This window comes from Sciurus vulgaris (assembly GCF_902686455.1).
Source record: "Sciurus vulgaris genome assembly, chromosome: 17".
Taxonomy (NCBI): Eukaryota; Metazoa; Chordata; class Mammalia; order Rodentia; family Sciuridae; genus Sciurus; species Sciurus vulgaris.
In genome coordinates, this window is record NC_136478.1 from 43,477,019 (window position 1) to 43,503,486 (window position 26,468).

Here is a 26,468-nt window from a genome sequence, read left to right on the forward strand (position 1 = left end):
GGGTCTGAATTCCAGGGTGTCCCTCCGGTATATTACATGTAGCCCTACCCTGAACCTGCCCCCGCTCCACGTCCATTTGGGTCCTTGCATGGTGACCTCCGGATTTGGATATTAGGGATCTCAGGGCCAAGTCACTTGGATGCTCCAGCCAGAACCCCCTCGAATTCATGAGGATGACCTCCATCCATATTTTGGAGAAGTGAGTCCATCTGTCTCCCAAACTGCCCGCTAAGTCCTCTTGTGTGTCCGGGGGTGACCTTTCTCAGACTCAGAAGATGAGGGATCCCCAGAGTCTGGCGGGGTCGGAGACACACAGACCACCCTCCCCGCCGCCCAGCGGCTGCGGTCCCTGCGCCACCGGAGAGGCCAGCGCAGCGGGCGCCTCCCGGGCCGCTGCGGCAAAGGCTGGGCGGCCGCGCCCTCCCCCCGCGGTGATTCATCCCGCCCCCTCCCTCTCCCTCTCCTCCCTCCTCCCTCTCGGGCCGCCGCCGCCGCCGCCGCCGCTGCAGTGCGCAGGAGACCGCTGTCCGCGCCCCAGCGCGCCCGAGTCCGAGCCGGGCCGGGGTCGGTGCACCTGGCGGATGCGCCCGGCTGTGCGCGCCCGCGCAGCAGCCCGAGCAGCGGCCGCCGCCCGCGCGGCGGGGATGCCCGGACGCCGGGCTCCGGGGCTGGGCCCCCGGCGGTAACCGGAGCGGGGGGGCCGCGCCCCCCCTCCTCCCCCTCGCCGGTCCCAGAGCCGCAGCTGCTGCGCCCGCGCGCTCCCGGGGACATTCGAACCGCCGCCCGGGCCCGCCGCCGCTCGCCCCGCTATTAATACCGGCGGCCCGGGAGGGGGGCGCAGCGCGCGCAGCGCAGCGATGGGGACGCTGCTGGCCTTCCTGGTCGGCGCGGCACTGGGTGAGTGCGCGGGGGGCGCGCGGCGAGAGGTGCAGCCCGGGCACTGGCGGGATTGCGGGAGTCGCGCTCGGGACGCCGGGCGGACGCGCCAGGGCCGCCCCCTGCCCATCCCCCGGCCCCGCGAACTCCGCTTCAGAAGTTGTGCGCGCGGGGAGCGGGGCCCCGAGGGCGGTGGAAGTGCGGTGGGCAAGAGCCGGCGGGGACCCGGTTGGCACGGCCTCGCCGCTGCGGGCGCCCAGCCGGGGGCGAGGAAACGCGGAGTCAGCTGCTCCCAGAGCCCCGCAGGCAGCAATGTGACACCCACAGCCGCGGGAGGGGTGGGGGAGGAGGCGGCGCCCGGAGACTGGGACAGGAGACTGAGAGACTGGGAGAGATGGAGACGGGAGGGAGGAGGCGAGAGAGACCTAGAAGGACATGGAGTGCTCCGCTGGGAGGCTGGGATGTGGGGCTAGAGTGGGAGACAGAGAGGGATGAGAGAGAGAGAGAGAGAGAGAAACTTGGGGAGAGGCAGAAAGAGATGGGGAGATGAGGAGAGATGGAGTCAGACCCAAGGAGGGAACGCGGGACAAGTTTAAAAAGGGAGATGCGGAAAGGTGGATAGATAGTCTGAGCCTGCAAAGACGAGAAAAAGTCATGAAGGCGAGACCTTCAGGGAGACCCCAAAGAGAGAGAAAGATGGGGGAGGCAGAGCCAGAGGAGCCTGGGAAACAGAGAGACATCAGGGGAGCTGGACAGGAAGCCCTGAAGATAAAGAGAGGAGATTCAAGGACCAGAAAAAGACCCAGACCTGAAGCTGGGGACATAGCATTAACTGGAGACACTGGGAGGCAGGAAGGAGGTGGCAGGTTAAGAGGGGAAGAAGAACCCAAGGAAAGATCCTGGAATAGAGTGGAGGTGCAAAGGCCCTGCGGGAGGAAACGAATTGATGGGGTGGAGGTCTGGATGGGAGGAAGCCTGGGGCAGAGGGGACCCAGGCCAGAGAAGTGGGGGAGGGGCTGGATCACACAGGGGCTTGTGGGAGGAGGGAACAGAGCTGGAGTGTGGGTCCGCCTCCTTGAAGCCGGACTGGTTTCATTCAGCAGTTTAATGGCGGAAATGGCTTTGCCATCTTGAACTTCTAAAGCAGCTGGAATTCTAGTCCTGCCACTTAGATGTTTTGGTGCCTTGGGCACCAAAGTATCCCTTCTGAGCACGGGATACTTGGGTAGCAAAGACTGAGTTACTAACCACATTGACAGAAGTGCTTACTGGGCCTCCCGTGTGCTTAGGGGTTCTGTACAACTGCTGGAAACAAAGATGGTCAGTTCTTTTACTAAACAGAGAGGTAAACTGAGGCTCAGAGACGAGTGACTTGCCAAGGTCACACAGAGAGGCAGAACTGGGCTTGGCACATGGTTCCGTCAATCTGTGATCATTATCGAGGGGAAACAGATGGTTTCCGAAGGGCCTGGGAGTCAGCAGCCAGTGAGCCTGGCATCGCCTGGGGTGACTGCTGCCTCTGCTCGACTTGAGCCTGCTGTCCCTGCAGTGTCCTCAGCCTGGGGGGGCTGTGTGGAGGTGGACTCAGAGACTGAGGCTGTATATGGGATGACCTTCAAAATACTATGCATCTCGTGCAAGCGTCGCAGTGAGACCACCGCAGAGACCTTCACCGAGTGGACCTTCCGCCAGAAGGGCACTGAGGAGTTTGTCAAGGTGTGTGGGTGCTGGTCTGGGCACGGGAGGGCAAGCGACCGTGTGGGGGAGTTGGTGGGGCTGGATCTCAAGGCGGGGGGTGTTTGTTGGCTTCTTTTCGTAATAAGAATGTGGCTGTGAATGACCCCCCATCCCTGACCAGCTGGTGCCTCGGGGAAGTTACTGGTCATCTCCGAGCCTCCGTTTCCAACTCTGTAATGACGGGGTGGCAGTGGTCTCATGCCCACAGGGTTGTGTGAGGGGTGAATGAGTTGATGCACCTGGCACATGCCTGGCTGGCATGAAATGAAGGTCACTGGAAATATTTGGCACCAGCAAAAATGTTGCAGATAGTCATCAGGGAGGAAAAACAGAACTTTTTTTTTTTTTTTTTTGACACTTTATACTTTGTGCTTGGAATCGCATGTGGTGGGGGCTCGGGATACCAGTGGAGAACTGGGTCTGTGGTAGCTGGGATCAGGCTGCCCTGTCCCTGTCTGGGCAAGAGTGGCAGACGGCGAGGGCCAGGAGGGTCACCAGGGTCCTGGGCGGATGGCTGAGGATGCATGTGACTCAGGGCTGGAGGCAAAATCCAGGTCTCAGAGGGTCGCAGGATGATCTCAGCGCCTCTGTGCCCACCTGGCCCGGTTGAAGGCGACTGAGTCCGTGCATGTGCCGCCTGTGTCAGGGCAGGGGACGGAATCGGGGGTCGGGGCTGGGGGAGACAGGCCCCGGCAGTGACCTCCCCGCCACCCGGCTGCCCCAAGATCCTGCGCTATGAGAATGAGGTGCTGCAGCTGGAGGAGGACGAGCGCTTCGAGGGCCGTGTGGTGTGGAACGGCAGCCGGGGCACCAAGGACCTGCAGGACCTGTCCATCTTCATCACCAATGTCACCTACAACCACTCAGGTGACTACGAATGCCACGTCTACCGCCTGCTGTTCTTCGAGAATTATGAGCACAACACCAGCGTTGTCAAAAAGATCCACCTAGAGGTGGTGGACAAAGGTGAGCTGAGCCCTTCCTGCCCCTTTGCCCCTGTGCCCACCAGCGAGCCAGATGGAGGGACAGATGGCAGGTAGGGGCCAGGCTGGCTCCGTGCCTGGGCCAGCTAACCGCCCACAGCAATAGAGGAAGCTTCACCCGTCCCCCATTCCAGCTCTGGTCTCCATTGCCCCTCAACCCACAGAAGAGGTCACTGCAGGCTTCTCCCCACAGGCATTGTGAGTACAAAACCTAGCTCAGTTGCCTGTGCTGTGTGACCTCCTGCAGGTTCCTTCTTGTCTCTGAGCTGCAGGGTGGTCTCTGAGATGATAGCATTACCTGCCGTTGAGGGTGTCCTTTGAGCCTTTCCGATGTCTTGGGAGTCATGAGGGTCAAGCACAGTCCACCAAGCACAACCACCAGGGGCCTGCTCACCTGCACAGTCTGACTCAGCAGATCTGGGTGGGCCCATGAGCCATTTCTAACAAGTTTTGGAGTGGGGCCAGGGGCTAGGGGCTGGGGGCCACAGTGTGAGCCGCAGGGTCTGAAGTATTTGTAAACTGTCTCAGCAGCTGAGCTTCAGCCACCTCAGACCCCTTCTCTGGCCCATCTTCTGATTGGCATAGGTTGGAATTTTCCAGAGCCTGGTGGCTCCCTGGCATAGCGAGTCAGGAAGCTCCTTTAGGCCTTGAGCCAGCAAAGAGCCACGGCAAGTCCTCCCCTTGGGACCGTAGCACACACAGCATCACGGACATCACGCATGGCTGTCCCTTTCCACAAGACAGCGCTGGCCTTAGTGCCTCTCAGGAAGTCCCTCAGTGAACCCTCCCACCCACCCTCTGGGGCAGGGTTCTTTCTGTCCTCCTTCTGCAGATGAGAAAGCAGAAGCCCAGGGAGGTAAGCTCTCGGGGCCAAGGTTGCAGAGTGGGGATCTGAATCTGAGCCCCACTGCCCCTGGGTGGCGACGTTTCTGTTGCTGGCATGAATCACTGCACTCTTGTCAGCCGGAGCCCGTGGGATTCTTTTTATAATTAGCATTTTTTACGTTTCTTATCCAAGTGGATCAGCAGAAGGCAATTCAGAAGACGTGTGTGAGCCACTCAGTGGCCCACGTCACCCTGCTGGGTGGGTGGTTGGCCCCAGATATAGAAGATGGAGCCACCAGTGGAACTGGATAGAGCAGAGAGGCTGTAACAAAGATGCCCAGCCTCCTGGCCTCTACAAAGCCTGGCTTCTTTCTCTATCACAAATCAGTGCCGAGGAGAGGGTGAGGCAGGCGGAGAGGCTCCAGGAAATGCCCCCTGGTTTTTTCCATCTTAACAGGGGGGGGTCCTTGCTCAGGGACCAGTCCTCATCTGCTTAGTACAGGCCCACCCTGACCTGGGAGCCGAGACTTTCCTCACATGATCTAAGCTATTGTGCTGCCGTTTTTAACAGCATTTACATAGAGTGGTCATGCTGTCTTCCCAGGGTCCATGTTTTCAGCATTAACACCATATTCTAGTATTTTCTACCCACCATATTATAGTATGGCCTTTTGCATTTCCTAGTATTTTACATTGTACTGTCTATACTGTTTTCGGGGGAGTTTGTTTGCTTTCTTTCTTTCTTTTTTTTTTTTTTTTTTGGTACTGGCAATTGAACCAGTACTTACTGCTTCTCTATATCCCCAGTCCTTTTTTATTTTATTTTTTATTTTTTTAGTTTGAGACAGGGTCTTGCTCAATTGCTGAAGGTCTTGCTCAATTGCTGAATCTGGCCTTGAACTTGGGATCTTCCCGCCTCAGCCTTCTAAGTTGCTGAACCTACAGGCAGGCAGCACCATGCCCAGTTAGAGGGCCGTGTTTCTTATCATCATCTGTCATGCCAGAGTGTTCCAACATTCCCCACCGTGAGCGCATGCTGCGTGGTTGCCCACCATGCTCTGCTCCAGTATTTAAAAACCGTCTGGATTACATGGGAGTATTGTTTTGTATTACCTGGGCTCAGCATGACCCATGGGACTAGGATATTTTCAGCATGATTTATCAAGCTGTAGGATTTCTTCATTACTGACAGTATTACGGTATCGTTAGCACTGCTGGCTGGACCGTATTTTAAAAATGATTCCTACTTTCCGTCTTGCTGCACTTTCAGGGTTAGCCATCAACCTCTATTGCCTCCTAGTAGTGGCCCCCAGTCAGGTCCAAAGGAGGGGCTGTGCGTCAGGCACGGTGGCTCGGGAGGCTGAGGTAGGAGGATCACAAATTCAAAGCCAGCCTCAGTAACTTGGCAAGGCCCTTAGCAACTTAGTGAGACCCTGTCTCAACATAAAATATAAAAAGGCCTGGGGATGTGGCTCCGTGGTTAAGTGCCCCTGGGATTCCATCCCTGGTACCAAAACTGAAACAGAACTGAGGGCTGTCTGGCCTGCAGAGTTGCATCCGGGCTTCAGGTCTGGGGCTGCCTGGGTGGGCAAGGCAGGCAAAGCTCTCAGGAAGTTTGGGGTGTTTTAAGAAATCTAAGGTCTCACCGGAGAAGTGCTTCTGACCCTGCGTGTGACTCCCCTGCCTTGTGGCAGTCCCACCTTCTCTGAGATGTCTGCGGAGTCTCGTGGAGACTGTGTTCGTGCACAGCAGCTCTCAGCCCCTCTTTGGTGGCGGAAGGTTTATGGAGCAGAGAGGAGCCCTGGCCTTGCGTTGGATTCCACTTCAGGTTGGCTCCGAGCCCAGTCATGGCTGTGTGTCCTTGGTCTAGCACCTGTCCTTCTCTGTGCCTCAGTTGCCTTGCCTGGAAAATGGGCTATAGACTTGGACCTTTCACGGTCCTAAGCTGACTGGGAGAGGGAAGGTTCCTTGTTAACCTAAATCTCTGTGGGTACCGAGTCTCAGGAGCAGGGCTGAGCATTCCAGCGACTGAGAGGTGTTCCCGCAGTATGGGGCTCAGTGTGGCTCCTGGTCACGAAGAGCCAGGGAGATGCTCAGGTGGAAACCGCGCTGCCTGCAGAACCAGTGAGTGAATGAATGCGTCTCAGAAGCCTAGCCAGGCGCCCCCCCCCCCCTGCCCCCTCCCTCATGCTGGCCCAGAAAGCCTCAGTGCAGCAGCAGAAAGAGCCAGGCTCCCAGGGGAGGAAGACCACAGGAGGACAGCAGCAGGGGGGAAGAGATCCCAGTCCCCAGGAGGGGACCAGGGACCGGGGATGGACACCTGTGATATCCGGCTGAGGATGCCAAAGTGGCCTGCGACTCTGGTCCCCTGGCTGAGTGTGTTCTCTTTACAGTTTAATTTTAGGCTCAATGAAAGGAAGCTGGCAGTGGCAAGGGCCAGCGCTGCAGAAAGGATGTGGGGCTTCCGGAAAGCAGCCAACACTTCTGCAGTGCTTTTGTGAGCTCCATCAAGCACGCTAGGGCTGGAGGGTAACTCGGTTCCTCTTCCCGGCACCCCTGTGAAGGGGTGTTACGATCATCCTCGTTTTACAGAGTGGGCATTGAGACTCAGAGAGGTAGAGTCATTGGCCTAAGGTTGCACAACCAGTAGGAGACAGGATTTGCACTCTGGCGGTCTGGGTCTGTAATCTCTGCTCCTAAACATTACGCTGTACTGCCCCAATTATAACAGTAATAATAATACTGAACGTTTGTTGGGTGTTTGTTGTAGGACAAGGACTATTCTAAGAGTCTGTAAAGCTTATTTAATTCTCACAGCACTTCTATGGAGGTATCACGGTTATCGACTTTTCACAGATGGGGAAATAGATGTCCAGAGAGGTTGAGTCACTTACCCAAGGTCACACAGCTGACAAGTGACCAAGCCAAGGTTTGAACCCAAGCCTTTTGAGTGATGGATGCTCCCTCAAGTTCCACAGAGAGTCAGTTGAGCGTGATCCCCAGGCCCACCTGAGGCTGGTTGTTAATCAGAGTAACAGCCAGGACTCTGGGAAAGCAGCAGGATGGTCCTGTTTGAGGCGGTCCAGGCCCAGGAAGGTCAAGCCACTCGCTCAAGCCCACACAGCAAGTGCACTGGGCACTTAAGGTGCCCGTCTCCCGAGCTTGGCCTCCGCCCCCTGACCCTGCCCGGCCCCTCAGCCAACAGAGACATGGCGTCCATCGTGTCTGAGATCATGATGTACGTGCTCATCGTGGTCCTGACGATATGGCTCGTGGCAGAGATGGTGTACTGCTATAAGAAGATTGCTGCTGCCACTGAGGCTGCTGCGCAGGAGAATGCGTGAGTGGGGGGCGGGGGGGGGGCGCCAAGGCCACCCGGGCACCTTCCGTGTTCTCAGGCGGCTGCGAGTAGTGGGGAGGGGTGGGGAGCAGGACACCCAGGTGCCACCCATCTGCCCTCCCCAGAGCTGGAGTAGACCGCCAGGTTCCAGATCCTTCTTCCCTTGGCTTGAGAGCCAGCCCATGGCCCCCTGCCCTCTCACTCGGGAGCCCTGGCTACCTGGAGCGAAGACCTCGACCTTCCCCATTCTCCTGGGGCGGGGCCGCCTGGTGATCGGGTCACTGTACATTTGGTCTTTCCCCACCAATAGCTCGGAGTACCTGGCCATCACCTCTGAAAGCAAAGAGAACTGCACGGGCGTCCAGGTGGCCGAATAGCCCTGGTAAGGCGGGTGGGCAGGGACTCAGGGGTCTGGGAGAGTTTCAGCCTCCTGGGTCCCTAATTCCCTGTCTCTCCCTCCCCTTTAGGCCCTGGGCTCCGCCTCGAGGAAGAGCCAGCCCTAATGGGGAACATCCAGGCACAGCCTGCCCCCAATGGGGGTTGGTCATTCCTGGGCCTGCACTTGCCTCAGAGTCCTGCCAGCAGAGCTGCCAGGGAGGGAGGGGGCAGGGGGGTTGGCTCGGCTCATACCCCAACCCAGCCTTCCCTGGCCCTGTCGCCCACCCACCGCCATGCATGACGGGTAAAGCAATACTGCCGCTGCCCCACCCCTGCTTCTGCTGCCTGTTTGGGGAGGGGTCAGTGAGGCGGGGGCAGCGGCTCCGCACCCCTTCTTCTTGCTGATTTGCACACTTTGGCCGCTTCGGACACGCACTGCTGGGGCCAGCCCGTTCCTGCCCCGTCCCTGCCCGGCCTGGGGGGAGGGGTTGTGAGGGGCTGGAACAGTTTGGGGCAGGTGGTTCTGGTACCCACTGGACCCCAGCATCATTTCCCCTGCCTCCTCCGGCTGGACCTGGGGTCTCCTCTCCCTGTGATGCACTCTCGCCCCAGCCCCACCCGCCCTCTCTCACCAGCCTTGGATCGTGGCCACTTAGAAAGGGGCCCATTCTGCCTCGTCTCTCTTTACAGAAGTAGTTTTGTTCATGAAATAAAGATTCTTGGACTTGATTCCCCATCTGTCTCGTGAGTGAGCCTGGCCCCCAAAACCAAGAGCTTCCATTTGCCCAAGGATCCTCCCTCCCAGCAGGCAGTGGGGCCTGTGCCACTCGAGTTAGGGATTCATTGGAAGGGGAGCAAATGAAGCCACTTAGTACTTGATTAATGTCTGGCTGAGGGGAGTCATTAGCTCAGTGGGGGTTGAGAGGCAGGGGAGGGGGGGGGAGGGAGCCCATCCAACAGGGAGGAGGCTTTGAGCTTGGGGGTGCAGGCAAAGGGAGGCAGAGCTGAAGCTAGGGTGCAGGTACCCTGTGGGGTCTGCGCGTTCCTCTCCAGAGAGGCAGGAGTTGCGGGGAGAGCCGGGGAGGACAGGACAGTAGGGAGAGAGATGAGGGGCCAGCTCCAGGCAGGCTAACCCGGTGCACCCCTCTGGGCAGGGCTGGGGCTGGGGCCTGCGGGTTGGACTGGACACAGAGGGCATGCGTGGGTGAGCAGGTGGTCTGACTGTTCGGGGCGAGTCCGACCTCAGGCAGGTGGCTGCGGGCGACCCGGGCCTGTCCGGGTGTTTATCTGGCCCTGGGGTCTGACGTGGACGGCTCCTGGCTGCTGGCGGGACAGCGTGTATCTGCCTCTGGACACTTCCGGCCACTTGGCCTGGCCTCAGCACTCAGTGCTGCTTTTCCGGGCTAAGCCCCATCCCCCTATCTAGGACTTTCCCGGCTCCAGAGGTCACCGCGGCAGGCGGCAGAGAGGCTGCCAAAGCAAACCAGCCCCCGTGACTTTAGGAAAGCAGCTGGGGGGAGGGGGCTGGCGGGAGGATGAGCAGGGCCATGCCCGCGGAGGGAAGGGGCCGGGGTGGACAGGTGTGAGGGCAGCGGAAGGGACAGGGCTGGAGCTGAGGCTGGGACTGGGGTGAGGGGCAGGGATGGGCAGGGCAGGGTGGGCTTGGGACAGCCAGGGCCCTCCATCTGGTTCCTTTGGATCTGGGTCGCCGTCCTTGGTCCTCTAACCGCCCCAGCCGGCTCACACGGGCCACCTGCGCCCCGCTGGAAAGGAGTCCAGGCGGGGCTGGGCTGCCTGGTCCAGCCCCTGTCAGCCGGCCCCTCCAGCCAGGTGGCCTCTGGGGCTGCCAATCCCTTGGCCCGGCCCCGCCCCGCCCCTGCCCCCGCCTCCTGCCCAGCCCCCTCCTCCTCAGGTGAGGCCGCCCGGCCTAGCAGGCCCCACCGCTGCCGCCGCCGCCACCGCCGCCTGTGCCTCCCAGGCCGCCCGCTGCGCTGCAGGGCCACCATGCCGCTGCCCAGGCCTGGAGACTGACCCTAAGCCGCACCATCTCGAGGCTCTTCCCCCACCTGGTGGACCCCAGGGTAAGGACCAGGGACCCCAGACTCTGTTCCAATCCTGAGGACATGGGTTCCCTCACCCCTACCCAATCTGATGCCCACCTCCCAATACAGGGGCTCCCGGCGACCCCAAGTGTGGACTGTCTTACTTCTTCCCAAGCACCCGTTCCAGCCCACGCTCCCTTCAGACTTAGAGATTGGACCCCAGTTTTCTCCATGTGCAGACTAGGAGTCCAGGCCCCCAAATTCCCGCTTCCCCAGGGCTGGAGATTCAGGCCCCTGGCCCTCTCCTCCCTCAGACCCAGGGGTTCAAGTCCTCATCGTCCAACCCAGGCTCAGGCCTGGGGGTCCTCAGCCCTGCAAATCCAGGAGTCCGCCTGGCACTAGTCAGATGCTGACCGCATCCTTGAACCCAGCCCAGCCTGAGTCCGTGATCATGGCGTGCTCTGGCCAGGGCCCAGTCCCTCCAGCCTCCCTGGATGAACGCCTGGGACTGGGGGCACCAGGACTGGACTGGGTTGGGCTCCCCCAGGTCCTGCCTCCCTGTTCATCTCCCCACAGGTCCCACCCCGGCCCAGGAGGTCAGCCGGGGAATCATTAACAAGAGGCTGGGACATGGCCCAGAAGGAGGGTGAGTCCCCCTTTCCCTGAGCCACCACTTGGCTCTGCCCGATGCCCTTCTGCTGTGCTCTCTCTTCAACCCTCCCCCCTCCGGGAAGCCCCCATCTCTGGTCCCCCTCCCAGACCCATTCCCACCCCCTCCTGCAGCCTCGTCCACCTGATTGACCATTAACTGTGTCCTGTGTACTTGTACCACCCTCTTAGCTTCCTGCTACCTGGGATGACCTTCCTGGCACCTTGCCTCAGTTTCCCCTCACACCCAGGGATTTCTCAGCTCACCCTGAGCCTGTCCTTTACTGGGGAGGGGGCTGAGGTGGGGACAGGACACTGCTCTTCTGCCGTGTTTAAGGGCGCAGATGTTAAGGTCAAACACACAGACCTTGCACTTGAATTTGCTCCTGCCACTTTTTTGCTGTGTGATCTTGTGCAACTGAACGCATTTCTCTGGGCTTCGGTCCCCCTCTTCCCTCCTCCCCCTGAGCCCTGGTCAAGTGTGGATCCAATACTCCCTCCCTGAGGTCACTGGGAGCGTGAAACACATAAGGCACCGGCATGGGGGATCAGGATGGACCACGTGCCATGAATGGCAGCTGTCCTGACAGAGGTTGGCAGACTTCAGAGTCCCAGGGAGTCAGGACCCCCACTGAGTCCACACTTTCCTCCCACCTCCTGGCTCTGTGGGCAAAAGAGCAGAGGAAGGACTTTGGACTCAGCCCAGATGGGTAGAGAGAGAAGAGGAGCAGAGAAGCCACCCTGGGGATGCTGGAGAGAAGCCACCGATAGAGCGGTTGGCATTCAAGGGCTCTAGGCAGCTGGCCTCCCTCTCAGCCTCTTCCATACTTGGGGACCCAGCTGGAAGGGCATTCTTTTCTCCCAACCCTACCCCAGCTGGGGTTGACATCTTCTTCCTGGAACCAGCATTCAGTCCCAGACAGCAGTGCTTTCTAGCTGTGTGGCCCTGGGCAAATAGCTTCCCCTGTCTGGGCCTCAGTTTCCTCTGTAAAATGGAGATGGTGATGGTGTGCCTCAGCATGGCGTGAGGAAGCACTGGGTGTACTGGCCGATGTGACCAGCACAGACCTCTGGCCTCCTTGGGTCTCAGTGTCAGTGTAGATAGCATCTCAGACCCTCAGACCCGAACCATTCAGCTGCGGTTCAGAGTGAACCCAGGTTCCTTGTCACTCTGGAGAAGGTGCCATGCACCCCGGCTGAGCAGGTGGACAACAGAGCCTGGCTCCTTTGAGACAGTGTCTCTTCTGGATCTGATGGAAGGGAGCTACCAGGGCTGGGTGAGTGAACCAGGTAGGAAAAACACAAAGTACCCAGTGGACAGAGTGGACGGAGGTGGGTCTGGCTAGGAGAGAGTCGCGGGGCATGGTGGTCAAGTCTGGACACAGCTGCTGAAGGGTTCTGATGCTGTCCTGCTTGTTGGGTCACTGGGGTTGGTGTCCGCGCCTCTTTGGGCCTCCTCTCCTGGTCTATAAACAGGATGACAGTGACCTTCCTTGTTACCAGCGGCAAGGACTTAGGACATGCGGGACAGGACAGGGCTGCGGTAGAGTGGGATTCTGAGAGCCCTGGCTGCTGCCGAGGCCCCGGCCCTCAGTGCTTCTGGGGATTTGGAATCAGAGGAGGTGACTTCTGAGTTGAGACTCAAAGGATGAGGAGGGGTAGGTCGTGTCTGCCAGCAGGGGAAGAGGTGGCTGAAGCTGTGGGTAGCAGACTGCCCGGGCAGCTAGTGCTGGTGTTTCTAGAGGTGATGGAAGGAAGCTGGGAGAGAGGTGAGTCGGCAGGACCAGCTTGTCCCCTGCGGTGGAGCCCTGGATTCCTTGGCAGTGCGGGGTCTCACCACAAGATGGCGCCGGAGGTCATGGTTCCTTCCTCTAACTGGTAGTGCGAGTTCTATGGTTCCAGCGGCTTTTAGAAGCTCTGTGAGGTGTCTGATGGGGAACCGCACTCTGTCTGGGAGTTTGGGAAACACGTCCAACCCTCGAATCGCTAAAAGTCACACTTACATCCTCCAGGGCTGGACATGTCTGGCTGCGGGCCTTAGCCTCCATCCTGGGGGGCGCTAGGGAGTCATGGATGGTTCTAGGTTAAGAAGGGACAGGTGGGTTCCCTGGGCTTCCCTGTGGAGGGAGACCAGAAGGAAGACAGAACTCAGTGGTTGGATGGGGCTGAACTGAGGCAGGACCAAGGGAAGGGAAAGAAGGGTAACAGGAGGGTCACTTAGGAAGCCAGGCTGAGGGAGCTGGCAAACTTTAGGGAGAAAGAAATGTCCTGCAGTCGAGGGACAATCTTGGGGATGAGGCCTCGGAGTCCTGGGGAGGACCTGCGAGGAAGAACAGATCTAGGGACACCTTGAAGCCAGTATGGGACCTGGCAGGTGAGAAGAGACTAGGAGACTTCAGGGGAAGACATCTAAGAGGCTGCCGGGCTTCGATCTGGGACTCAGAGCAAAGTCCAGGGCTGGGGACAGAGAGTGGAAACCGAGGCCACAGAGGCAGGTGAGGTGGATGGAGGAGCGAGCAGGAGAGTTGGGGAGGAACTCACAGCCATCTTATGAACTTGGGATTTCCGGGGGCGTGTGGAGAGCCTGGCATGGGGCCTGATGAGCAGAGACCCTGGAGGGGTCAGAGGAACATGGATGTGTGTGTGGTGTCTCTAAGGAGCGGTCAGTCTCACACGGGAAGTTTGGGTCACGTAAGAGAAGGACACGGAGCTACCGAGAGGGCTTTGAGAGACTCAGATTCAAAGATGTCACCTTTGATAGCAGCAGGACCTTCCTGTGAGAAGCTGGGGGACGTCCCGAGAAATGGAGTGGAGAGTCTCAGGGAGAAGTGGGGGTCAGGGGAGGCCTGCCCGCTGAGCACAAGGCCCCTGTTGCTTCCAGGGGTCATGATGTTGAGGGTGCCCTCTCTCACTTGGCAAGAGAATTCTTCTTGTCCCAGCAGACGTACCCAGGAAGGATGTCTGTCACACTAGGGGACCAGGTGAGGACTCATCCTGATCCACCAGAGGGGCCTGACCCACCAGAGGGGTCCTGGAGGTATTCAAGGTCCTGGCGTGGAAGGAGGTGCTTTCTTGTCACCCTAGGAGACACAGGTGGCTTTGCTTCCTGTTCCCCAGATGCACCAGAGCCTCCAGGCTGGGTCCTGTGCAGCCTCTGCCCCTGGCAGGCATATCCGAACTTATAGGCTGCTGGAGGCCAGGATGCCCACCCCTGCCTTGGAACCAGGAAGATGGTCAGCAGCAGAGCTCAGAGTGGGCACAGCCCTCCCCTCCCCGAAGGCAGGCAGGGTCAACCAGCAGGGCCTGGGCCGGGCTCCCGGGCCTCTTGGAGGGATGGAGTGTCCTGATGCCTGGAGGGGAGCCACGGGCTCTCAGATTCTTGAGCTACCCGAACAGGAAGGTCCTGGACCACTCCCTGCTTGGATCCGGGTACTGACCTGGCCCTCTGCTCACCAGCCATGCTGCCCCGGACATGGGAGCTCCTGCAGCCCTGGGAGCACTTTCAGGCAGCCCCATGGAAGGCCATTAGTGGTCTTTTTTCTTTGGTCCTCCTATAATCTCCAGAAGACAAGTTGGCATTTAATCTCCAGGACCTCTGTTGCACTGGAAATAAAATTCCTCTTTCCTCTGGGACCACCAGACCTTCCTGGCTGTCCCCAGCCTTGGTTCCTACTGCCCTCTCCAAGCTTGTGCCCTTCTGCCACCTCCAGGACCTGTCTAGCCCTCGAATGCAGTGAGCTTGCTCTTGCCTCTTGGCTTTGCCCGTGCTGTTCCCTCTACCCATCATGCTGTTCCTTGGTGCCTTTGCATGGCTGCCTTTGCATTCTGGTCCTAGCTGCGGAGGTTCTTCTTAGGGAGCCCCTTCCCCCTTGGGAAGTCCCCCCACCTGTATTATTTTCTTCACAGCCTTTGCCACATCTGGAAATGATCAGGTTCACGTTTATTTGTGGCCAGCCCCTATTCCCCGCTCACACGCATGAGAGTGGCGTCCTGTGAGAGCTGTTCTCTCGTCTGTCTGTCTTGACCTCTGCTCCCAGAGCCTAGAACGGTGCCAGGGATACAGAGGATGCTCAGTAAGACAGAAGAGGAATCAAGCTCCATTTTACTGATGAAAACACAGAGGCTCAGAGAGGTGAAGGGAGTTGCAAGGTCCACACAATTCTGATGATCTCTGAAGCATGTATAGAGCACTTGCTGTATGCCAGGCCTGGTGGCTCAGTGAGAGGCTTCATGGCTATAGACTTTAGACCTGGACCCAAGTCTGCCCAGGGTTCAGATCTCAGCTCTCTCTGCCTCTTGCAGGCTGAGTCACGTTGGGCCTGTGAGTCTCCTCTGAGCCGTAGGAAAAGTGGGCATCATGACGCGTGGCTGATACGCAGGCTGAATAGTTAATTCGTTTAGAACCGTGCTTGACACATGGTGTAAAATGTGTGGTTGGTAAGATTTAAAAGAACTTCAGAGTGTTATTTTTAGAAGTGGATGCAGGTGGATTCCCACTGAACAGACGAGGACACTGGGTCTCAGGGAAACGGCGCCTCGGCCCACAAGCCCAGCCGGGAAAGAGTAAGGCTGGCAAATTTCCAAACTTGGGTTCTTAACTTCCAGGGGGCGAATTCGATTTTGGAGCTGGGTCCTGTGAGAGAGGTCTGGTCTCGGGGATGCCCAGGGGCAGAGCCCCAAACTTCCAGGCAACAGGGAAGAGGGGAGACATCAGAGTCCTGACCCCAAGATGCTCCAGGAACCCCTGGGACAGTCAGCAGGAGCGAGAGGTCCAAGAACAGTTGGCACAAAGTGACGAAAGAAGTGGCAAAGCTCAGTGTCACCTGGGAGGAGGAGTCCCTTAAGAGCCAGGAAAGGGCCAGGGTAAAGGCAGGGTCATGGCAACCGGCCCAGCCGTGGCCCCTTCCCAGCCGGAGCCCTTGGGGAGCTGGACACCTGGTTGTCCACCTGGCCGGGGAGGGACCGCCCTGCCCACTGCTCAGCCCTGGGAAACCGGGCCCAGGGCACAGCAGGCTCGGGCACGATAAGTGAGCCCTGGGGGCGGGGCAGTGCTGGCCCGGTGCCTGGACCCTGCGGCAGTGAGGGCAGGCCTGGCACTGGCCCCAGCATGGTGTCTGTTGCAGGTGGCCGGACTGTGCCAGGCTGCTCCGGACCCAAGGTGGCAGCTGTCACTGTGGGGACCCTGCTGCTTGTGACTGGCATCGGAGCAGTGTCCTGGGCCATCGGTGAGAGCTGTCCCTGTGCCTTTAACCTCCCCTGGCCCTCAGCCCACAGCGTGCCTGCCCTCACCTCTACCTTCTCTGCAGTGACCGTTCTACTCAGGAGTGACCAGGAGCCACTGTACCCGGGTGAGTATAGCAGGCTGGGACCCTCTGGGGAGCCCTGGAGGAGACTGTGGGCAGCAGGGAGCCCCGTAAAAGTATTTCTGAATGAACGTACCCATGCACGCGGAAACGCTAATAATGAGTGCGTTTGTACCGAGCGCCAGCTGTGGCACCAGCCACTGTTTTAATAAGTACGTCACTTGTCTAACCCAGTGTCTTTCGGACTCCAAACGAGTTACCCATTAGCGCATGAGGGAATTAAATTACGAAGTTGGAAACTCCCTTTTTAAAAAGAGATTAGAAAATATCAGAGTGCAGCTCTCCCAGGAAGAAAAAAGTGGTGCTGGCTTTTTTTTGGGTTTTATTATTCACATACGTGCCGTTCCACCACCTCTTCCCGCAGCCCTGTGAGGGGTTATTCTCCCCAATTTGTAGATGGGGAAATTGAGGCTCAGCCACGTAGTTTGCACCAGATCACAGAGCTCCCTTGGGCTGCACTGCGTTGCACAGATGTGCTCTGTGCCCTGGGGCACGGTGGGAACTCAGTGGCTCCTTCCTGCTCTCCTGGGAGGTGGGAGAACCAGGTTCGCCAGGCTACTATTTGCCCATTTCTCAGATGTGGAAAATGAGGACCAGAGAGGATGCACAGCTGGTAAATGACGGGGCCAGGAGTGGCTCACCCTCGCCTGATGCAGACGGGTCTGCAGGCCGCAGGGTGAAGGGCCACAGCACTGAACAGATGCAGGAACAAACTGTGGGGTGAGGAGTGAATCCACCCTGATGCCAACTTCAGGCCATCCTCCTGTGACCTCAGGGCAGCAGAAAGAAAGGGGGACTTGCCTGGGGAGGTGTCTTTTCACATCCCGGGCCTCCTTGAGTTCCTTAAAGGATTCAGTTCACACCAAGAGCAACGACGGAGTTCCAGGCACAAAAAGCCACTTAGGTGGCATGCTCCTGGTGAGCATTTAGGTGGCACCTCCTGGCGAGCACTTAGGTGGCACGCTCCTGGTGAGCACTTAAGTGGCACCTCCTGGTGAGCACTTAGTGACGTCTGTCCGTGCCAGGCGCAGGCCTCGTGCTTGATGGAATTTTCTCTCAGTCCTCCCAAGTGCCCGTGTTTGTATGGAACCAACTGCACAGAAAGGCCAAGGGACCTACCCTAGGTCACAGAGCTAGTAGGTGGCAGGGCTGCCCCTTGCACCCAGGCAGCCTGGGTGGCCGCTGTGTGTCACTCCCACCCTCTATTGTGTGTCAAGGAACTGCCGAATTCGTTGCCATGGTAAAGGGTAACATATGCCAGGTCCCGACCGCACCTTTGCTCAACAAGCCCGTGGCGTGGGAGCCACTGTGGGCCAGCTGGCAGAGCAGTGAGGTCGGGCCCTTGCGGAAAGCCCCCCGGGGTCGCAGGGTGAGGTCCCCACCCGCACGGGCTCATGGGCTCCTGGGACGTGGGCCTCAGTCCACCCCACCTCGCCCGGCCTCCGGCAGTCTCTGGGCTCCAGCCTATGGGGGCTCCCCTGCTCCCTGACGCCTGCTTCCTGCCACCCCCAGGGTCCTCCCGTGCTCACACCTGGCACACAGTAGGCACTCAGGACACCTTTGCTTAATAAATAAGTGCAAGGATAAGTCACCGAGATGGGCTAGGCTGTCCTGGGTCTTCAGCGGGAGAGTCACCGGTCACCACCCAGACCTGGCTCTGGCCAGTGTGCCCTTGCCCTTCGGTTGTACTTGGGTGTGTCCAAGGCCCTGGGAAATCACAAAACAAACAAACAAACAAACAAACAACAAAAGGACCCCTCCACCGTAGCCCTACCTGGTTTTCTGGGATGTTCACCCCTCTGTCAGACCACGTAGGAGGCACACCAGGTGACCCGGAGCATGCTTTTGGCCTTGCTTAAAATAACATAAACAAGAAGAAAGCTTTTAAAAGTGAGAAAGTGGCTTTAAAAATAACCCGAAGAGGCATTTGGTATTCTCATCCCCTCCCCCACGTCCCACACCTCCTGCGACACACATCCGGGAAGTCATTCCTTTTTCTAAAGCCCCACACTTGCTGGAAATTTCTGGAACAGTTAGGAGTCATTTAAAAGTAAGACTCCGCCCCCACTCCACCGCCCCTGCCTCTCCGTCCCCAACTCCGTTCTGGTCTTGCAGCTCGGGGAGTGGCGGGCACCACCCAGAGGAGAGGGGCAGGAGGCCATGATCACACCAGACCGTCCAGGAAGCTTCTCAGTGCTGGCCATGGGCGAGGGCAGCCAGGGCAGGGACAGGCCTGGTCCACATGGAGCAGGGAGTCAGAGGGTCGGTGTGCCTGGGGTTCAAATCCCCGCTTCTTAGCTGTGTGTCCCCGGGCACATGTAGCCCTCCTCGGCTCAGTGCCCTGACCTGTGGGATGGACACAGACATGGTCACTAGGCTGGCCTGGTTTCACCTCCTGTCCTTGCCTCTCACTGGCTCGGTGATGTTGGGTACCGCAGCTCACCTCTCTCCGCCTCGGCTTCTCCATCTGGAAAACGGGGGTGATCTTTGTGGCTGTAAGGCCGTGGTTGATGGTGGGGCAGGGAGAGTGTGTGGCCTAAGGCCAGGCACACAGTAGGTCCTCAGCAGGGCAGGGTGCTTGGAAAGCCCTGCCTCCCCTGGTCTAGGCCGGGCGTGGGTGTGGGCTCACCAGGCTCCTCTTGGAGGAAGGCCAGACTGGGTCTCCCAGAAGGTGCCATCAGGCCGTGCCGGGGGCTCCCGAGAGCGTGCAGAGGCTCACAGCTGGTCCTTTCACAAACCTGTCCCCTCGGTGGCCGGTCCCCACCTCCGCTGGTGAGCAGCTCCATCCTTCCTGTGGCTCAGGCCCAACACCTGTGGGCTGGTCCTTGACCGCTCTCCTGCCTTCCCATTCGGGAGTGAATCCCAAAGCAGGCTCTGTCCAATCCACCTGCAAAACCTGTCCAGCCCTGAACTCTTCTCCAGTCCACTGCGCCCGCCCTGGCCCAGCCCCCACGCCCCTGCCCAGGCGTGTCCCCACCTGCAGTCGGAGGAACCTGCGCCCAGGCCAGGGCCCTCTAGCTCCAAGTGGCCCTGCTCCTGGCCCCATCCCGTCTCCTGCTGCCCCTGCCCCGCCTGCACCCGGGGCTCTCTGGCTTGCGGTTTCCTTGGCCTGATTTGCTGTTTCCTTGTCTCTCTTTCTCACCTCCCTCAGATCTTTAGATGCCACCTTCTCGGCAAAGCTGTCCCTGCCCACCTAGTGAAATGCACCACCTCACCCCCGCCCTGTCCCCTCCTGTCAGCTTCCTTTGTCTCCGTGACCCCTTCTTCTGTTGTGACACATGACATATTTTACTTCTTTGTCCTGTTTATTATCTCTCCCCCCTACTGGGCCTTGAGCACCACCAGGGCAAGGGTTTTTATCTGATTTGTCCGTGGCCTAAAATAGATCCTGGCACGTACAGAGTGTTGGGTAAACAGAAAGGAAGACGCCTGAGGACGTGACCCCACTTAGGTGTTATCAGGGGTCCCCTGACTGCATGGGGTGAGGCAGATCGATGGACCCCTGGGGACATCAGTGCTCAGCACAGACTGCCCTCCCCCGCAGCCCAGAACTGAACAACCGCCCCAGAGCTCGCTCCAGCCTTCCTGTGTGGCTCAGCGGTGCCTTGTGTCAGGGCTTCTGGTGACGTGTTGGTTGGGCCACTTTTCTATTCCTGTATCTCCAGACTTGGTGGCTTGGTGATGGCAGAGCCCAGGGCGCTGTCTCTCGGTCATCCTTGTTTCACATCATCACTGGGTATGGAGCACGTGTCTGGTTAAGGCCTGTGGAGTGAATGCACGTTGCCTGGATGGAGAATGAGGCGTGTTAGCCTTCAAGGCTCTGACAAGTCCCGCAGAAGACACGACTGTTCTTTTCTTCTTTTTTAAACCATTGGATAGTTTTTTAGACGTTTTATGAATTTGGTGTATCAAGCAAGGGCCTTCACACTGTAAAAGACAAAATGAAATATTGGCTAAAGAAAAGGGAAATTGTTAACTTACCTGATTCTGGAGATTCTTCGGGGCCTTTAAAAATGTTACCAGAAATCTCTCAGCTTTCCTCCACATGAGCTTATCTTTTGCCTCATGGGGGCAAAGGAGGCCCTAACTTCTGAGCGAAGGGTGCAGCCACTTTGGAAAACTGAGGACCTCGCTTGATAGGCTGTCCCTCTTCCTGAATGCTCAGGTTTCAGTAGCCAGCTTAGGAGTCCCAGGGCCCCGGCCACCCGCCCCCTAGCCTCTGGCCCTTCGGCGCCCTGGGCATGCTCATGGGCCCTGTGGGGCTGGGGCTGGAACCCCATGACCAAACAGGCCAGGGGGCTGCTTCCAGGGAGGCGGGTCAGGAGCGCGACCCTGGGACCCAGGCGGCCGGCCCTGTCGCCCTGCAGTGCAGGCCAGCCCCGTGGACGCCCGGCTCACCGTGTTTGACCAGACGGAGGGGACCTGGCGGCTGCTGTGCTCCTCGCGTTCCAACGCCAGGGTGGCGGGGCTCGGCTGCGAGGAGATGGGCTTCCTCAGGTAGCGGGAGCCCCGGGTGGGGTGTGCGGGTGGGGCGGGAGGAGCAGGCCTGACCGCTGCCCTGCCCAGGGCGCTGGCCCACTCCGAGCTGGACGTGCGGACGGCGGGTGCCAACGGCACATCGGGCTTCTTCTGCGTGGACGAGGGCAGGCTGCCGCAGGCCCGGAGGCTGCTGGACGTCCTCTCCGTCTGGTGAGGAGGGCGGCGGCTGGGGGAGGCCTGGTCCTCGGCCTCGTGATCCTCAGGTCCGCCCTGACTGGCGTCGTGTTGTGCTTCTGTGTCTCCGTCCCACAGTGACTGTCCCAGGGGCCGTTTTCTGGCCACCGTCTGCCAAGGTGAGACCCTGAAGCTCATGACTGTCTGTGCTTGTCTCTGTGGCTCCTCAGATTCCCCAGGGCAGGGCTCTGGCCCTCTAGGTCCCCCCAGGGTGGGGCCCTCTCCCCTCAACCGTCCAGGGTGTGGGCACATCCCTCCGACCGCCCAGGGTGGGGCTCTGTCCCCTCTGTCCACCAGGGCGGGTCTGCCTGTCCTCAGACTCCCCAGTGTGGGCGGTGGGCTCTCAGGTCCCCAGGGCCAGACCCCTGTTGGGGGAGCTGGTTCCCGTCTCACCCTGCTGCCCCAACTGCTCCTCCCACAGACTGTGGCCGCAGGAAGCTGCCCGTGGACCGCATCGTGGGCGGCCAGGACACCAGCCTGGGCAGGTGGCCCTGGCAAGTCAGTCTGCGCTATGATGGCGCGCACCTCTGTGGTGGGTCCCTGCTCTCCGGGGACTGGGTGTTGACGGCTGCCCACTGCTTCCCAGAGTGAGTGCCCCCCACAGCACCCACCGGGGGAGAGGCCCCGAGGCCGCACCTGGCTGGCCACCACCCTGCCCTCCCGTTTCCCGGCAGGAGGAACCGCGTCCTGTCTCGATGGCGAGTGTTTGCGGGTGCAGTGGCCCAGGCCTCGCCCCAGGGCCTGCAGCTGGGGGTGCAGGCTGTGGTCTACCACGGGGGCTATCTGCCTTTCCGAGACCCCAACAGTGAGGAGAACAGCAATGACATTGCCCTGGTCCATCTCTCCAGCCCCCTGCCCCTCACAGGTACATCTGGGTGGGCAGCTGAGCCTTGACTTCGGGTCTCCAGGGACAGAAGCAGGGGAGGGGACAGGAGCAGGGGAGAGTGAATTCGTGATCCAGGTGTTGGTGGGGATCGGGGGATGAGCCTCACCTCTGGGCGACGGGGGCAGCCACTTGTGAAGACTCTGGAAGTTCCTAGAAAAGTGGAGAGTTGAGCGTTGGGCCCGAGTTCCGTGCCTGGGGCAGGCGCCCAGGAGGCGCGGCTACACACACGCCCACACCAACATGATTCGCAGAAGCCCACAGATGGAAACAACCCACACGTGTGTCATCTGACAGACGGATAAACACAACAGGGTACGGCCCTGCGGTGGACAGACCTCTCGCCATAAAAAGGAAAAAAAAGTGACTGATTCACACCGCGGCGAGGAGACGCTGGGGAGCCAGTTGTGCATGAGTCCGTCCCTATGAAGGGCCCGGAAGAGGCAGATCCGTAGAGATCAGAGTGGGTTAGGGGTTGCCAGGGTTGGGCGGGGGGAATCTGGGGCCGGGAGGATCGGCGAAGGATCCCAGGCTTCCTTGGGGGTGAGGAAGTGTTCTGAAGTCCATGGTGGTCATGGGTGCACATCTGTGAATGTGCTCAAAGCCATGGACTTGCACCTGCCAAGTGGGTGGTCAGTGCGGCCTGTGAGCCCTTAGCTCACTGGTGCGGCTGCCTCAGATAGTGAAATGAAATGTAAGATTTAAGAATGCATGAACGGTCAGGGAAAGGACAGCTAGGAGTCCTTTTACAGTCCTCTGGAGTGTTTTCTTGTCTCGGTGAGAAAGACTCACTCATTTACCTCCCTGGATTAAGAACAGGCCTCTGGCCAGGTGTGGTGGCACATGCCTGTAAACCTGGTGACTCTGGAGGCTGAGGCAGGAGGATCACAAGTTCAAAGCTAGCCTCAGTAACTTAATGAGGCCCTGAGCAACTTAGCAAGATCCAGTCTCAAAATAAAATATAAAAAAGGGCTGGGGATGTGACTCAGTGGCTAAGCACCCCTGGATTCAATCCCTGGTACCAAAAAAAAAAAAAAAAAAAAAAAACCAACCCCCCAAAAAAAACAAAAAACAGACCTCAGGTTCCAGCTTTCTCAGGAGCCTAAAGATAGCTGTGTGCCACCTAAGATCATTTTGGTCAAGGGTGGACTGTACACAGGACAGTGGATCTGTGAGGTCGTGGCCTCAAGCATCTTAGTTTGCATTAGCGACATTCTGTGTTCTTTGCACGTGACAAAGTCACCCGAGGATCCCTTTCTCAGAAGTGGACCCCTCCTTACACGATGCCTGGCTGTAAAGCGATGGATGACCCCCGTGGCGACGAGCATCCGCACTGGCCCAGACTCCGTCCTCAGCATGTGTGCAAACTCACCCATTCCTCTGGCCGGAGGAGCGTCTCACAGAGACAGTTTCCCACCTGTGGACGGCCCCAGCCCTGGCCGGCAAACCCAGAGAAGAGCGCAGGCCACTCTGCAGGCACGGCAGTCTGCAGGGAACGCAGGCTGTGCCGCCAGGGAGTTCAGCCCCGTTCTGTGGTCCGCTTACCTTTTTCATGGTCTATGAGCCTCGTTTTTCATTTAAGGGAGGGATATCCATCTTTTCTTCCACTCTTCCTGGCGAAAAGAGTGGGGCAGTTTAAATACTGAAATGAGGACATGTCTGTGAGGATGCAGGGGAGGGGTGGGAGCAGCTGGGTTTGAGGGGACACGGGGCTTTGGGGACAGATGCGGGTACTTACCAACTCTGGGATCTGGGGCACCACACTGTGCCGGTTTCCTCATCTATAAAACAACTTCTTAAGGTTGGCGAGGTGATCGAAAGGGTTAATGTGAGCAAAGAGCTTCGGGAATTACCAGCACGCAGCAAACACTGCATAAATGCTAGCAGTCATTGCTGCTCTTGTCACTGACTACTGTGACTAGTACTTGCTGTTTCCAGGCATGCTGCTCAATGCTTCAGCAAATTTTTGCTGCAACTTCTGGTGGGAAGTGATTATTATTTTGATTTTACAGCCAAGACCTCTGAGGCTCAGGCAGGAAAAGTCACCAAGCAGGCAAGAGTCAGGGCTGCCAGGACCACTTGTGTAGGTTGTGCACTGCACAAGGGCACCACATCTCAGGGTCGGGGGGCATTCATGGCATAGACCTATGTATTCATCGTTTTGACGGGTGGAAGTTAAGCATCTCAACACAGGATTCTTCACAAAGGCACCCTTTGGGCTGGGGGTACCGCCATGGTCATGGTTAATAACACAGGCTTAGAAACTGGGCCAAGCTAGGTTCAGATTCTGACTCTGCCATTGATTCATTGTGAAACTTCGGTCAAGTGCCTTGGCCTGGCTTCCCTCCTCTGGGGTAAAGTGACCCTACCTCTTGGGGCTGATGGGAGATTAAAGGAAGTGAGCACCTAGCAGGTTGGGAGCTCTCATGGATGGCGGGTCACTGTGGATGCTGTAGATGGTCAGAGGAAAGGGTCTGTGTGCCAGGGGACATGGAGGCAGCTGAACAGGTTTGTGCTGGGCTGGGCAGGCCAGGCCGGCAGGGGCTGGACCGGTGTGGCCTCTCTCACAGAATACATCCAGCCCGTGTGTCTCCCAGCCGCTGACCAGGCCCTGGTGGACGGCAAGATCTGCACCGTGACCGGCTGGGGCAACACGCAGTACTACGGTGAGTCGTACACTGTGCCGGGGACACTGTCACCAGGGAGACTGAGCCCGTGGGGCGGGCAGTCTGGTTGGCTGGATGGCTCCAGGCCCTGGTGTGCGGGGCCCTGGGGGTCATGGGGTGGGTGCCCCGCGGGGGGTGTGCCTGCCCCTCAGCTCTGGCCAGCCGTGCCCACACCCCCCAGGCCAGCAGGCGGGGGTACTCCAGGAGGCCCGCGTCCCCATAATCAGCAATGATGTCTGCAACGGCCCCGACTTCTACGGGAACCAGATCAAGCCCAAGATGTTCTGTGCTGGCTACCCCGAGGGTGGCATTGACGCCTGCCAGGTGAGGGACTGTGTGGGGCAGCCCCTGGCCCCTGCTGCCCGCCCCAGGGATGGAGACACAGGCGGTGGGCACTGGGGCTCCCGGCCTCAGCATGAGGGCCTCCTGGCCAGGCCTCCTGGCCTGCAACCGGCTTGCCCTTCCCTCTCCAGGGTGACAGTGGCGGTCCCTTCGTGTGCGAGGACAGCATCTCTCGGACGCCACGTTGGCGGCTCTGTGGCATCGTGAGCTGGGGCACTGGCTGCGCCCTGGCCCAGAAGCCGGGCGTCTACACCAAAGTCAGTGACTTCCGGGAGTGGATCTTCCAGGCCATAAAGGTGAGGCGGCCCGTGGGGCACCTGCGTGGGACTCCGCGGGAGGCCGGGGGGAGGCCAAACTTCGGGGAACTGCGGCCGGGCACCTAGAAGAGGCCCCCTGGGGGGCAAGCAGGCATCCCCAGCCTTCAGGGATGGGAGACGACTCGTGGAATGTGGGGAGAGCCTCTCAGACCTCAGAGGCGCCTGGCTGCTCTCCCCAGACTCACTCCGAGGCCAGCGGCATGGTGACCCAGCTCTGACCACGGTGGCTCCTGGCCACGCAGCTGTCCAGGGCCCAAGGTCGGGTGGCTTACGCCCCACGTGGCAGGGTCCTGCTGAGCCCAGGATGTAGCGCTTTTCCTCTGGGACCCAGTCCACAGGCCCAAGGACGCCTCCTCCACGGTCCTGCCTTCACCGTGGGGGCCACTCTGCCTGGGTCCACCGAGCCTCACCCTCCCGCCCGTGTAAATATTGTCCTGCCCTCTGGGGACTCCTTTCTGGATGCCCCTGATGACAGGATGCTGTTTAAATAATAAAGATGGTTTTGATTAATGCGGCCTCTGAGTTTGCAAGTATCAGCAGCAATGAGGACATTTTGGGGTGAGGGAAGAGAGGAATCAGGGCCTGGCGCTCGTAAGGCAGGGAGTTCGATGCCCCCGTTCCCTCCAAATTGAGATTGTCTTTCAGACACAGCGGCACCCACCTTTAATGCCAGGGACTTGGGAGGCTGAGGCAGAAGGATTGCCAATTCAAGGCCAGCCTCAATGACTTAGGGAGACCCTATGTCAAAATAAAATAAAAATAGGTCCTGGGATGTAGCTTGTGGTAGAGCGCTTGCTGAGCATGCTCAGGGTCCCAAATTCAATCCCTGATATGGCAAAAAGGAGAGAAGATTTTGACCAGTTCACTTAAATGTAAATACCCTGGGGGCATTCTGACTTCAGGTACTGCTGGATCCAGTTGCTCTCAGATCTACTTTAATTGGATCAGCTTCATTTCCAAGCAGTCTCCCCTACACAGAGACAGAGACCTCCATATAAACTCCAGACGATACTTTGTGGCTCTACTTGGAAAGAAATGCTTCTTTCCCAATAACTCCAGCAAAACAAAAAGTCCCAATGAGGCCCAGGTCTCATTGGACAGATTTGGGTGGTATGTTCGTCTCTCATCGAATCACTGTGCACCTGATGCAGGGGTGGGACTGGGGGGGGGCTAGTCCACGTGAGCTGAGCATGGGAAATTCTCTAAGGGGAAATGAAGAGATGTTTCCAGGAAAAGTGGACATCAATGCCCAGAGAGCAAAAACACATCTACCTTGGACCAACACAAAACAGGGTCCTGTAGGAGGGAGGTGGGGTGCCGGGCCTTGTGGTTACGGCCTGAAGCCCTGGCCTCTT

The 26,468-nt window shown here is 58.8% G+C and overlaps 2 protein-coding genes across 6 annotated transcripts; both read left to right on the plus strand.

Annotated features, from left to right (window-relative positions):
- Positions 1–480: 480 nt before the first annotated feature.
- On the plus strand, positions 481–8,868 carry SCN1B (sodium voltage-gated channel beta subunit 1). 2 transcript variants are annotated; one of them, XM_079118594.1, is made up of 6 exons: positions 481–897; positions 2,426–2,592; positions 3,339–3,579; positions 7,620–7,761; positions 8,072–8,143; positions 8,229–8,868. In XM_079118594.1, the coding sequence occupies exons 1-5, from the start codon at positions 858–860 to the stop codon at positions 8,136–8,138; spliced, it is 657 nt and encodes a 218-aa protein (XP_078974720.1). In that variant the 5' UTR covers positions 481–857; the 3' UTR covers positions 8,139–8,143; positions 8,229–8,868. The 2 variants fall into 2 exon arrangements, with proteins under 2 accessions (XP_078974720.1, XP_078974721.1); XM_079118595.1 differs by lacking the exon at positions 481–897 and adding an exon at positions 1,516–1,742.
- Positions 8,869–10,055: 1,187 nt separating this feature from the next.
- Positions 10,056–25,623, plus strand: HPN (hepsin). 4 transcript variants are annotated; one of them, XM_079118586.1, is made up of 13 exons: positions 10,056–10,220; positions 10,758–10,827; positions 15,953–16,054; positions 16,136–16,177; positions 20,560–20,689; positions 20,759–20,881; positions 20,984–21,024; positions 21,327–21,492; positions 21,580–21,770; positions 24,359–24,454; positions 24,636–24,778; positions 24,928–25,092; positions 25,293–25,623. In XM_079118586.1, the coding sequence occupies exons 2-13, from the start codon at positions 10,812–10,814 to the stop codon at positions 25,329–25,331; spliced, it is 1,254 nt and encodes a 417-aa protein (XP_078974712.1). In that variant the 5' UTR covers positions 10,056–10,220; positions 10,758–10,811; the 3' UTR covers positions 25,332–25,623. The 4 variants fall into 4 exon arrangements, with proteins under 4 accessions (XP_078974712.1, XP_078974710.1, XP_078974709.1 ...); XM_079118584.1 differs by lacking the exons at positions 10,056–10,220; positions 10,758–10,827 and adding exons at positions 11,125–12,119; positions 13,772–13,810 and having other exon boundaries at positions 24,386–24,454; XM_079118583.1 differs by lacking the exons at positions 10,056–10,220; positions 10,758–10,827 and adding exons at positions 11,141–12,119; positions 13,772–13,810.
- The last annotated feature ends 845 nt before the right edge of the window (positions 25,624–26,468 follow it).